Source organism: Oncorhynchus masou, chromosome 23, assembly GCF_036934945.1.
Source record: "Oncorhynchus masou masou isolate Uvic2021 chromosome 23, UVic_Omas_1.1, whole genome shotgun sequence".
Lineage (NCBI taxonomy): Eukaryota > Metazoa > Chordata > Actinopteri > Salmoniformes > Salmonidae > Oncorhynchus > Oncorhynchus masou.
In genome coordinates this window covers 30682717-30695550 of record NC_088234.1, presented here as the reverse complement: position 1 = coordinate 30695550, position 12834 = coordinate 30682717, and the positions used below count along the sequence as shown (strand labels likewise).

At 43.8% G+C, this 12834-nt stretch overlaps 1 protein-coding gene across 1 annotated transcript in view; it reads right to left on the bottom strand.

The window, feature by feature from the left end:
- Positions 1 to 310: 310 nt before the first annotated feature.
- The window catches only part of LOC135510734 (actin-binding LIM protein 2-like), a 75204-nt gene continuing 62680 nt past the window's right edge, over positions 311 to 12834 (bottom strand). Inside the window, exons 19-22 of the mRNA XM_064931899.1 lie at positions 12406 to 12472; positions 11675 to 11682; positions 11400 to 11480; positions 311 to 4210 (exon numbers count right to left, since the gene is read on the bottom strand). Of these exons, the coding sequence (XP_064787971.1) occupies positions 4097 to 4210; positions 11400 to 11480; positions 11675 to 11682; positions 12406 to 12472 (270 nt within the window). The 3' untranslated portion in view covers positions 311 to 4096. The remainder of the gene's footprint in view (positions 4211 to 11399; positions 11481 to 11674; positions 11683 to 12405; positions 12473 to 12834) is intronic.

Sequence of the window (12834 nt, the reverse complement as noted above, 5' to 3'; positions counted from 1 at the left end):
ATCAACTAGCTCATTATTAGAATCAGGTACACTCGATTAGGAACAGGGTTGGAGAACAGGGAACAAGGTTGGAGAGCCCTGATATGAACCAATAAGGATGTCTGTTGTGTCTGGAACCAACTTTCCTCACACCAGAAGAGACTGTCACGTATACAAAGTTAGCAACTCTCATTTGATAGGTGCCACTGAAACATTTCAGTTTGTCTGAGAATAACACAAAAGAGTTTTCACTGACTGCTCAAGCAACTACCCAAACAGTCAAGATTCTGACCAGTTAAATCACCATAAAACCACAGCACACATCAAAAGAAACGGCACTGAATGAAACATTTATTTAAAGATGAACATCAGTATTTCTTGCAAACCAGCGAAACCAAATAAGAACAAAAGCTAAATAAAAGGCTTAGTTACACCATTAGAATAATGTTAAGCCATATTTTCAGCCTCTCATCATCCTCCACAGGGCCTCAACAACATCGAATCACAGCATATGGTATCCGTTGGTTACACAGTGCAAAAATAATAGATTGTGACAGAGCCAAATTCATTTTAACGTCATCATATTGCATAACGGCAATGTCAGCATAATTCTAATTGTGTGCCACAGAGACGGCTTCGTGTTACGCCTAGCCATTAGGTTAAAAGAACAACATATTTGATAAAGACTAGTCATTCCATAACATTGGGGTTAATACAATGAGGCAGAATTATTTTCACGGGACATTCTATAACAAACATGGTAATACACTTCTCTGTGACTATAGTGGCGCAATGGACATATACCTGCATACATAGGATATTCATAAATATCTGGCTTCCATTACAATCAAACAAGCAAAAACAGAAGCCACACATTGACCATATGATATGTTATTATGCCTCTATATTCAAAATAAATCGGAAGCAAAAAAATTGCGCCTATTGGGCAGCTCCTTCCAATTTCCTGTATCAAAAGCGTAAATAAAGTTTTGAATCCAACACTGTATTGACCTTGACGTAAGAGAGACACGTAGCTGATTCCTCTGAGTGGGAGGCCTGTTTACCTAAAGAGATGATGAACGGGTTGTGCAATCTGGCCTGGTGTGTATCTGGGCTATGTGAGCTCTGCTGATCTGGCCTGGTGTGTATCTGGGCTATGTGAGCTCTGCTGATCTGGCCTGGTGTGTATCTGGGCTATGTGAGCTCTGCTGATCTGGCCTGACCCTTGAGCAAAACGGAATGCACTTGGCCCTACACTGCTATAAGGAACCTAAAAGGGTTCTTTGGCTGTCCACGTAGGAGAACCCTTTGAAAAACCATTGTTGGTTTCAGTTGAGGACATGGAACCTAAATGACAAATGAGTTCAACCTGGAACCAAAAAAGGTTCTCCTATGGGGACAGCCGAAGAACCCTTTTTTCTAAGAGTGTAGACACTGACTGAACTAAGACACATTTAGCATTTCCTCCCTAATAGTTAAGGTTAGGATTAGGAGAATGGAATCTGATCCCAGATCTGTGTGTGCCTAAGGGCAAGTTCAGAGCTCAGACCTTAGTTTCTGCCTCTCAGCTTACACTACTGTTTCCACAGCTGTTCAAACACAAAAACAAACACAGTGTTTCCGAACAGCCCTCCATTGTGATCTATGTTCTGGGAAAGCCCTCCTCACCATTGATAACGCTACATCAACCTTCTTTCAATGTTACAATGACGTTGTAACAGTGATCCAAAAAGGTCAAAACTTACACACATCCATACACACAGCATTCTTCCAAACTGCAATAAATGATCATCCGATATAAGCAGACATTAGATTTGACAATGTAATTCTGCAACACTATCGGCATTCACATTCAACGAGGCACACTCAAGCACTTTAATACGTGGTCGACTCCATTGCTCCTGTATCAGCACTTTGTGACATCTGCTGACGCAAAATGGGTGTCATAAATACATTTGATTTGAATTTCGATAAAAGCGCTTTCATTTCAGATTGACATTAGAAGTCAGGAGACATGAGCTTTGATGACGACGGCTAATGTTCTACTTACCGATGGAGCAAAACTCTGATTTGATATTTATTCAGATTGACTGTGTTTTTCATTTATATTGAGCATATCTTTTCCAATACACCTGCCCTTATAGCCATTAGATTTAAAGGTGACCATCCTCATCCTCCCTTTAAGATGTCTATAAATAAATGGCAAACAAAAGCATCTGAATTGGGCTTTTCATTGGACAAAAGTTGTGTTAAAAAATGTGCATAAAATAATTAACCAAAATGAGGGACCAAAATGATCCAAATTGAGAATGTTTTTACAAACATTTTCATACATTTCCCATCGTAGACGACCTGAACGATCTCTCATATGCATGCATGCCCTAGAGGCAATATATACCTTGACTTGCATAACAAACTCCGAGACAAATATATGTACGCTGTATGTCACGTCTATATTGTATATTGTATGCCACTTATGGTTGAATTATTGTTGGAGTTTCTGGAGACTTAGCAAAGCCAATATAGGTTTTCCCACTACATATGTGGCAGTGGATGCCAAATGATTTGACAAACAACGAACATAGAAAGGGTTCATCCTCTATCACAGAAGGTACATATTATGTGTCAATATGTCATTATCAATTCATTAAGCAAGGCTTAACTTGTATATCTCAAGTGCTGCTGCAGGCCTGTGTTAGATAGTGTGAGGACAATGAGGGGGGAGCAGATGATAAAGGTGTCATAACAACACAATTCTCACATCTGAAAACTTCCACAGAATGGATGACGGCCATCCAGGAGTCAAAAATAGCTTATAAAAATAATGTAGGTTTTTGATGGGAAGGGATTTACGTAAAAGTGTCTGGCAAGGCAGTGTTTGACAAAAGGGCTTGAAAGAACCTGAGGCTCTATACATCTGCTATGGGTATCAGTGGTGCCTATGGTACTGTTTTTACCCATGATTCATGCTGTTGGCTCTGATCCAACCCCAACACTCCCATCTTCACTGATTTATGAGTGGCGTGTGTAAGATACAGCCCTCTACCAACAAATCATGGCATGGCTATCAAACAAACTACCCACTTAAAAAAGGAGAAGATAAACTTTTCCTATCTTAACCTCCACTGCTGTAAAATGATACATCTGTTGTTCAGATATGAGACTATAAGTTGTGGTGAGTTAGAGGCTAGCACAGGCTACAGCGGGGAAAGGGAGGATAGAGAGAGAAAGAAAGAAAGAAAGAAAGAAAGAAAGAAAGAAAGAAAGAAAAAAGAAAGAAAGAAAATGAGATGGAAAAAGACAGAGAAGAGGAGTAAGAGGAGAGGTGAGGTGGTAAGAGAAAGAGAGAGAATGAAAGAGAGAAAGAGAGAGGGGGGGAGAATTAGAGAGAAAGAGAGAGAGGAGGGAGAATGAGAGAGAGGGGGGGAGAATGAGAGAGACAGGGGTGGGGAATGAGAGAGAGAGAGAGAGAGAGAGAGAGAGAGAGAGAGAGAGAGAGAGACCTTAAATGAGACACGGTAGATAAGGAAAGATCAAGTGAGAGAGAGAGACCATAAGAGAGGGGAAGAAAAACAGATAGCAGGAATGATAAAAATGGGGAAAACGAAACAGATAGAAAACAGACAGAGATATTGTTCCAAGTCGAGATAAAGACCGTAGAAGAGGCAGACGTTGAACCAGGAAGAAACAGAGACAAAGAGAAAAAAGCCTATTTCTCTTTTTGGGGAGGAAGGGGGTGGGGGATGCAGAACTCACATAGAGGCGGGGAGAGGGGAAGAGGAGGAGTGGTGTCACGGGCCATGCAAATGCATCTCCCCCCCCCCCCCACCTCCCCAAAGGTTATAAAAAAATAACATTCAGACCACAACGCATACAAAAGCTATATGTGACAAACATTGCCTCGACGTTGGATGTCGGTCACGGCGACATCGTGAAAATGTCTCCACCTTCCTTATTCTGGCAGAGATGATGTTTCGCAGGCGCAAAGTCGTATGGCGGTGCATATATAGATGATTTCTGATGGGGGGGGGTTTTCTTTCGGATTTCCTTTCTTCCAGACTGGACCGACGTTGTAGACTAGAGATGCTATTTTTATCTCTGTTACAGTCACTTGGCTTTAGAAAAGGCGTGCTTTCTTTTTCATGTCGTTCTTCTTCCACAGGGCCATGCGGTCAAACTGGTCCAGGGTCATCCCGAACACATGCTGGAAGTCCTCTGGGGAGAGGTGTCTCTGGAAGAGACAAGAATACAAGACAATATGTTTGTATTCATTAGAATGACAGGACCGACAATCTGTGGAAGCAAAATAGTGGGAATATGACAGACAGACACAGACAGACAGACAGACAGACAGACAGACAGACAGACAGACAGACAGACAGACAGACAGACAGACAGACAGAATAGAAAGAGAGAATAGACAGAGAGAATATAAGAGAGGCAAGAGAAAGAGTGGTGAGAGAGAGAGAGAGATACTATCAAATACATAGTTCACTTTTATCAGGGCACACAATCAAAACTGACATAAATGTGTCAGCAGCTACAGTATCAACCACGGACAGTGCATTTAGCCATCTGTTTAAGTGCAGGATTCCATGTCCTGTGAAGTGCACTTGAGTGCAGTCGCCTCACTCAGCCCCTGTAACAACACCACTCTCACACACATACAGAGAGATGTAAACATGTGTTTCCCATGCTAATAAATCCCTTTGAATTGAATTGAATTGAATTGAGAGAGAGAGAGAGAGAGAGAGAGAGAGAGAGAGAGAGAGAGAGAGAGAGAGAGAGAGAGAGAGAGAGAGAGAGAGAGAGACAGCGGTGACAGGTGTTGTGCTTACCCCCACCACCACACCCTACTCCTTAGTGGCGGCAGGTAGCCTAGCGGTTCGAGTGTTGGACTAGTAACCAAAAGGTTGCAAGCTCGAATCCCTGAGCTGACAAGGTAAAAATCTGCCGTTCTGCCCCTGGACAAGGCAGTAAACTCACTGTTCCTGGTAACATTTTTAAAAACCCAGAGGACCAGAGCTGAGGGCCTGACTTGGACACACTATGTCTGGGGTGACCACAGATGGAGAGAGGGCCTGTGTGGGATGGCAAACACTAACCCCTAAGATGAGGCCTAAAGGGCTGGCTGGACCTGCTAGGAGCTTCATCCTCTTAAACTGTGCTTACAACCTGCTTTTGTATTTAAATTCTATTTGAGATAAGTGCTGTATAATGCTTAACATAAGCTTATCATACTTACGTTATCCTCTGGTCCAAATTTACCTACACTTACACACATCTTACACAACTTTCTTCACCATGAAACCTCAACCTCATACCATCCATGTGTGACCCAAAACCTACTGTTGTGTTCAGCATGAGAATATCATTGGTCACTGGTTCTTTAATGAAAGATTTAACACACCAAATCAAAGTCCATGCCTCAGAACCATGTCTATCCCCTGTTTGGCTCACATTACAAATACTATAACCCCCCAAAATGTCAAAAGTATACAATGGAATCGTTTTTTTCTTCTTCCATGAGCTGAAATAAAAGATCCAAGAAATGTTCCATACGCACAAAAAATATTTTTCTCTCTCAAATGTTGTGCACAATTTTGTTTACACCGCTGTTAGAGAGTATTTCCCCTTTGACAATATAATCCATCCACCTGACAGGTGTGGCATATCAAGAAGCTGATTAAACAGCATGATCATTACACAGGTGCACCTTGTGCTGGGGACAATAAAAGGCCACTCTAAAAATGTGCAGTTGTGTCACACAACACAATGCCACAGATGTCTCAAGTTTTGAGGGGGCGTGCAATTGGCATGCTGACTGCAGGAATGTCCAACAGTGCTGTTGCCAGATCATTTAATGTTTATTTCTCTACCATAAGCCGCCTCCAAAATCGTTTTAGAGAATTTGGCAGTACATCCAACTGGCCTCACTACTGCAGACAACGTGAAACCACGCCAGCCCAGGACCTCCACATCCGATTTTCCACCTGTGGGATCGTCTGAGAAGGGGGATCTAGGGTGCTGAGGAGTATTTCTGTCTGTAATAAAGTCCTTTTGTGGGAAATAAATCATTCTGATTGGCTGGGCCTGGCTCCCCTGTGGGTGGGCCTATGCCCTCAAAGGCCCACTCATGGCTGCTCACCTGCACAGTCATGTGAAATCCATAGATTAGGGCCTAATGAATTTATTTAAATTGACTGGTTTCCTTCTATGAACTGAAAATCTTTGAAATTGTTGAATATTATGATTATATTTTTGTTCAGTATAGAATCGGGCTGTCATCGTGTGACGGTCAATCAACTAGTTTCCATAACGACCAGGCATCGCCAGCAGAGACGGGAGGAATCTGGGCAAGACACCGCTGGCATCACATCAGATGAATGCAACCTGGTACACACACCTGCCTAGAAGGCCAGCATCCCGGAGTCGCCTCTTCACTGTTGACGTCGAGACTGGTGTTTTGCGGCTACTATTTAATAATGAAGCTGCCAGTTGAGGACTTGTGAGGCGTCTGTTTCTCTAACTAGACACTCTAATGTACTTGTCCTCTTGCTCAGATGTGCACCGGGGCCTCCCATTCCTCTTTCCATTCTGGTTAGAGCCAGTTTGCGCTGTTCTATGAAGGGAGTAGTACACAGCGTTGTACGAGAACTTCAGTCTAAAGAAGGCCAGTTTTATTGTTTCTTTAATCAGAACAACAGTTTTCAGCTGTGCTAACATAATTGCAAAAGGGTTTTCTAATAATCAATTAGCCTTTTAAAATAAAAAATTGAATTAGCTAACACAACGTGCCATTGGAACACAGGAGTGATGGTTGCTGATAATGGGCCTCTGTACACCTATGTAGATATTCCATACAAAAATTGCTGTTTCCAGCTACAATAGTCATTTAAAACATAAACAATGTCTACACTGTATTTCTGATCAATTTGATGTTATTTTATTGGACAAAAAATGTGCTTTTCTTTCAAAAACAAGGACATTTCTAAGTGACCCCAAACTTTTGAACGGTAGTGTACGTTTTACGGACACAGTGCGTTTTACATTAGTTATGTTGTTGCTATTAGTTTTTATTATTCCCAACTTTCAGCTCCATTCAACCCCTCCCATCTATCTCTTAACACCATCCATATTGGATTTCTATTTGCCATTATTACTCTTAGTAATCACAGCCCTCCATCCACATAATACAGGCATCTGACTTTGTCTGTCTGTCTGTGTATGGGGAAGCCACTGGGGTGTCTGTGTGTTTGTCCCGCTGGTAAATATCGACACACGCACACACACATACTGCAAAGCACAGTGTGATCTCATGGTGGGTTTAATGGGATTCCACAGCAGATTTGACTACATCTGTGTGTGTGTGTGTGTGTGTGTGTGTGTGTGTTTGTGTGTGTGTGTACATGTGTTTGTGGACCTAGCTCTATGTTGTATAACACACACAGCAACTAGCTCTCACAGTCTCACGTCGGAATTAGACGTTCATCCATGTTTCTCAAAGATCACATTTCGAAGTTGTTACAAATGTCAAATTTCTACATGTTTAGGGTTAAGTTTAGGCATTAACTCCACTATTTTAAGGTTGAGGTTAAGTTTAGGCATTAACTCCACATTTTTAAGGTTAGGGTTAAGTTTAGGTATTAACTCCACATTTTTAAGGTTAGGGTTAAGTTTAGGTATTAACTCCACATTTTTAAGGTTAGGGTTAAGTTTAGGTATTAACTCCACATTTTTAAGGTTAGGGTTAAGTTTAGGTATTAACTCCACATTTTTAAGGTTCGGGTTAAGTTTAGGTATTAACTCCACATTTTTAAGGTGAGGGTTAAGTTTAGGTATTAACTCCAAAATCTTAAGGTTAGGCATTAACTTAAGGTAAGGGTTAAATTGTGGGATAGGCTTAAAACAAAAATAAATAACTTTCAATTTGTTTTACCCTGTTTTTTCCCATATTTCGTGGTATCCAATTGGTAGATACAGTCTTGTCTCGTCGCTGCAACTTCTGAACGGACTCAAGAGAGTCGAAGTTCGAGAGCCGTGCGTCCTCCGAAAACACAACCCAACCTAGCCGCGCTGCTTCTTGACACAATGCCCTCTTAACCCGGAAGCCAGCCGCACCAATGTGTCAGAGGAAACACTGTACACCTGGCAGTGTCAGCGTGCACTGTGTCCGGCCCGCCACAGGTGTCGCTAGTGCGCGATCGGACAAGGATATCCTTGCCGGCCAAACCCTCCCTTGACCCGGACGACGCTGGGCACATTGTGCGCCGCCCCATGGGTCTCCCGGTCGCAGCCCGGCTGCGACAGAGCCTGGACTCGAACCCAGAATCTCTAGTGGCACAGCCTTAGACCACTGCGCCACTCGGGAGGCCCTCAAAAACAACTGCTGGTTCAAACTTACAACCTTTGGAATCAGGTTACTATAAATCGGAAACCATACCTAGACTACCAACAGGGCCTTGGGAAATACTGTAGTTAATACTGTAGTTAAGATAACAACTGATGTCGGATCAGTGCAGCCTCAGTGTCTCCATTCAGTTACGTCATCAAAATCCAGACATCTGTATTTGGAGCTCATTGTTGTGGTGTTGCATTAAGACACTTTATGTCTAGTAATAATCTCCACATGCATTGTTAGTCTCACCGGTTCTGAGCACAGAACGAATGACTTAATAACTCTTGGTAATCACAACCATCCATACACATAATAGAAGCATCTGTCTTTGTCTGTCTGTCTGTGTACGGGGAAACCACCGTCTGTCCCGCTGGTAAATATCGACACACACGCACGCACGCACACACACACATACTGCAAAACACAGTGTGATCTCATGGTGGGTTTAATGGGATTCCACAGCAGATTTGCATAAATCTTTGTGTGTGTGTGTGTGTGTGTGTGTGTGTGTGTGTGTGTGTGTGTGTGTGTGTGTGTGTGTGTGTGTGTGTGTGTGTGTGTGTGTGTGTGTGCGGGGGCCTGGCTCTACGTGGTATTACACACACAGATGGGGTTTGTATGAGTGAAAAATGAAATCACCAGTTTGAGATAAAAAAAAAACTTTACTGCCTGGATAATGTTGCTTCACCCCGAGAGATGATGACTTATCATCTGAAAACAGTCACTCCGTCTCACACACATGCACTCACACACACACACACACACAAACCCATAGCCTGACACATATAAGAGGACGTATGTGATTTGTGGACAGTGGCACATACAGTAAGTGCATACACACTCACAGACAAGTAGAGATATTCTAAACCCACTGAAATGAGACCAACACACACACACACACACACACACACACACACACACACACACACACACACACACACACACACACACACACACACAGGGTGAATGCGTAGGGGGAGACAAACAGCATGATAAATCAGCAGTCCATAACTCAGTGTGAGGCTAGAGGAGTAACCCGTCTCCCCCAGCCAACAGCGCACACACACTCACACAATACCATGATAACGCTACCACAAACCAACCCTCACAACATTGGGACAATGTGGTGAGAGCAGTCCAATGTGCATTTGTAAGGGCGGGGGGGGGATAATCTCACACACACACACACACACATATGTTGAGGCAGACAGCCCTGGAGCCTTGTGTACCTCACACACGTACACGTACACACACAGAGACAGGGTTAGAACAAAAAAGGGGCTGACTTCTCCCACTGAACCACATTGCAAATTAATATGGAAAATGGTAGGAAAAATACAATTCCAAGGTTTATGGCAATAACTAGAGCCTCTGCCTGAGTATACTAGAGAACACTGAGACATGGGCCTGGAACTGTGGTATGATTAGATGGGGAGAGAGAGAGAGAGAGAGAGAGAGAGAGAGAGAGAGAGAGAGAGAGAGAGATCATTTGGTGCCTGAGGAATGCTGGACTAGTGAAAGGACAGCCAGTAACCACAGGAGCAATGACCTTGACCAACAGTACTGTATCCATCACAGGAGGCTGCTGAGAGGAGGACGGCTCATAATAACGGCCGGAATGACAAGGATACAATGGCATCTAACACCTGGAAACCATGTGTTTTATGTATTTGTTACCATTCCACTCCAGGCATTACCACGAGCCCGTCCTCCCCAATTAAGGTACCACCAACCTCCTGTGGTGTCCACATAGGCTGACCCACTGGGGAGCCAGGTCCAGCCAATCAGAATTCATTTTTTTTTCCCCCACAAAAGGGCTTTATTACAGACAGAAATACTCTTCCTCCCCCCTTTGACGATCCCGCAGGTGAAGTAGCCGGATGTGGAGGTCCTGGGCTGGCGTGGTTACACGTGGCCTGTGGTTGTGAGGCCGGTTGGATGTACTGCTAAATTCTCTAAAACCACGTTGGAGCCGGCTTTGGTAGAGAAATTAACATTTCATTCTCTGGCAACAGCTATGGTGGACATTCCTGCAGTCAGCATGCCAATTGCATGCTCCCTCAAAACTTGAAGCATCTTGAAGCATCTGTGGCATTGTGTGGGAAAACTGCCCATTTTATAGTGGCCTTTTATTGTCTCGGCACAAGGTGCACCTGTGTAATGATCACGCTGTTTAATCAGCTTCTTGATATGCCACACCTGCCATGTGGATGGAATATCTTGGCAAAGGAGAAATACTCACTAACAGCTATGTAAACATATTTCTACCAAATAATGTAGAGAAATAAGCTTCTTGTGCTTTTGGAAAATGTCTGGGATCTTTTATTTCAGCCCAAGAAACATGGGACAGCACGTTAAAAGTTGCGTTTATATTTTTGATCAGTGTACATATTCAGAGTACCTCTAAAAAAGTCACACTTTAGGACTTAGGAGAGCGTGTCTCCAACCCTTGGCTCACCAACCGACCATAGTCATGTGGCCCTTAATTGAACAAACAGTCAAAAGCAGAGCAGGCCAGCCACAACCCAGCCACATAGGGTCAAGGCTAGAGTAATGGTGGGAAAAACAGAGTCTGGAATCCAAGCCTCCCGACTTCCGACACACCATCCCAACCTCACCAACTCCAAACCCAGCCAGGAGGTCGGCATTCCCGACCGCAGAGGGCAACCTCCTGCGTCAGTCACACCTCGGGAAATACTGACGTTCCCACCCTCAGGGAGAGGTTCCCAGAGAGCGGGAGACTTTGTAAAAGGTTCGTAGGGAGTTCGTAGAGAGGTCATAGACTGGTTGAGAGGGGACAGGCTGATTATAAGAGATTATAAGAGTCTCCCTGTAGGATACTAGGATCGTTTCCATGCCACAAAATCACCAAAGAATTGACCCGACTGGAGCCTGGAGCCTCACAGGACAGAGAGGGAGAGTAGGACAGAGGCAGAGAGAAAGAAAGAAAGAAAGAAAGAAAGAAAGAAAGAAAAAGAAAGAAAGAAAGAAAGAAAGAGGGAGCGATATGATGGACTCTCACCTCCAGTCTGGTACGGTCCACATCTCTGGGTAGCTTCACCCTCACCCTGTGAGTCACAGCCAGCACCTCATAGGGGTACACCTGGAACACACACACACACACGCACACACACACACACACACACACGGTCAGCTATTTAACACTACATTCATCCTGGGTAGAGTGCTAATGTACTCTACCAAGATGAAGCCAAAAGACATCTAACCACAGTATATTTGCCAAATACATCAAACTAATATGATGTGAAACACCGGCAACAATTGACGGAACCTTACCTTGTACTCTGGAGGCGAGCAAAAGGGAGGGAAGGAGGGAGGAAAAGAGGGAGAGAGAGAATAATATGTCAGATGAATGACTGTGTTAGTATTTCAGACGCCAATTACGAACACTACCATAATAGAACAGGCAAATAAATTACAGCACAAAGAGAATCACAGAATTGTGCAAATGAAGGTGATTCTTTGTGTAACTTCGATATTGTGTTCTAACTCAGCACGTCAAAGGCTTTAAAAAAGCCTGGTACCAACTTCCTCCCACTGGCACGCGCACGCGCACACACACACTTTGAAACAAAGTTTTTCCGAGCATGGCACTGTGTGTGCTGCCTGTCTTTGGCTGAGGAATAGCAAGAGCACGCTGAGGCAGACAACTCTGGAGCGACTACGTACACCACACACACACACACACACACACACACACACACACACACACACACACACACACACACACACACACACACACACACACACACACACACACACACACACACACACACACACACACACACACACACACACACACACACACACAGATGTAACTCATATGGTGAAGGCATGTGGCTTTAGCACCCTTGAGCAAAAACTCGTCCACCTGAACCGCTTCCCATTAAAAGTGCAGCTGCAACATTATTACATCGTAGATCTGCTAATAGATCCTATCAGACCCGCCCTTTTCCAATATGGCAGCAATGAACTAGCAGATCTAGTATTTGCGATCTAGGTCCTACCTCTCATTCCTCCCCAGCTGTGGGAGTCCTGCTGGTCTGGCTCATCCTCAGCATGGTCGGCAACCTCCTAGGGAGGACACACACACACACACACACACACACACACACACACACACACACACACACACACACACACACACACACACACACACACACACACACACACACACACACACACACACACACACACACACACACACACACACACACACACACACACAGTGGGTTAAGACTAAAAACAGACCAGGTCAACACACCTAAATGGATCCAGACATATTTGACCGTTTCCAGACCATACTGTACATTGTCATACATAATATATGTACTGTACAGTTACAAAGAGAAGCCTAGTCGTTCTCTCCTTTCCTATTCTCATTGGTGTGAGGATAAATTGCACACAAATGATGCACAAGATGTCCCTTTTTGAAG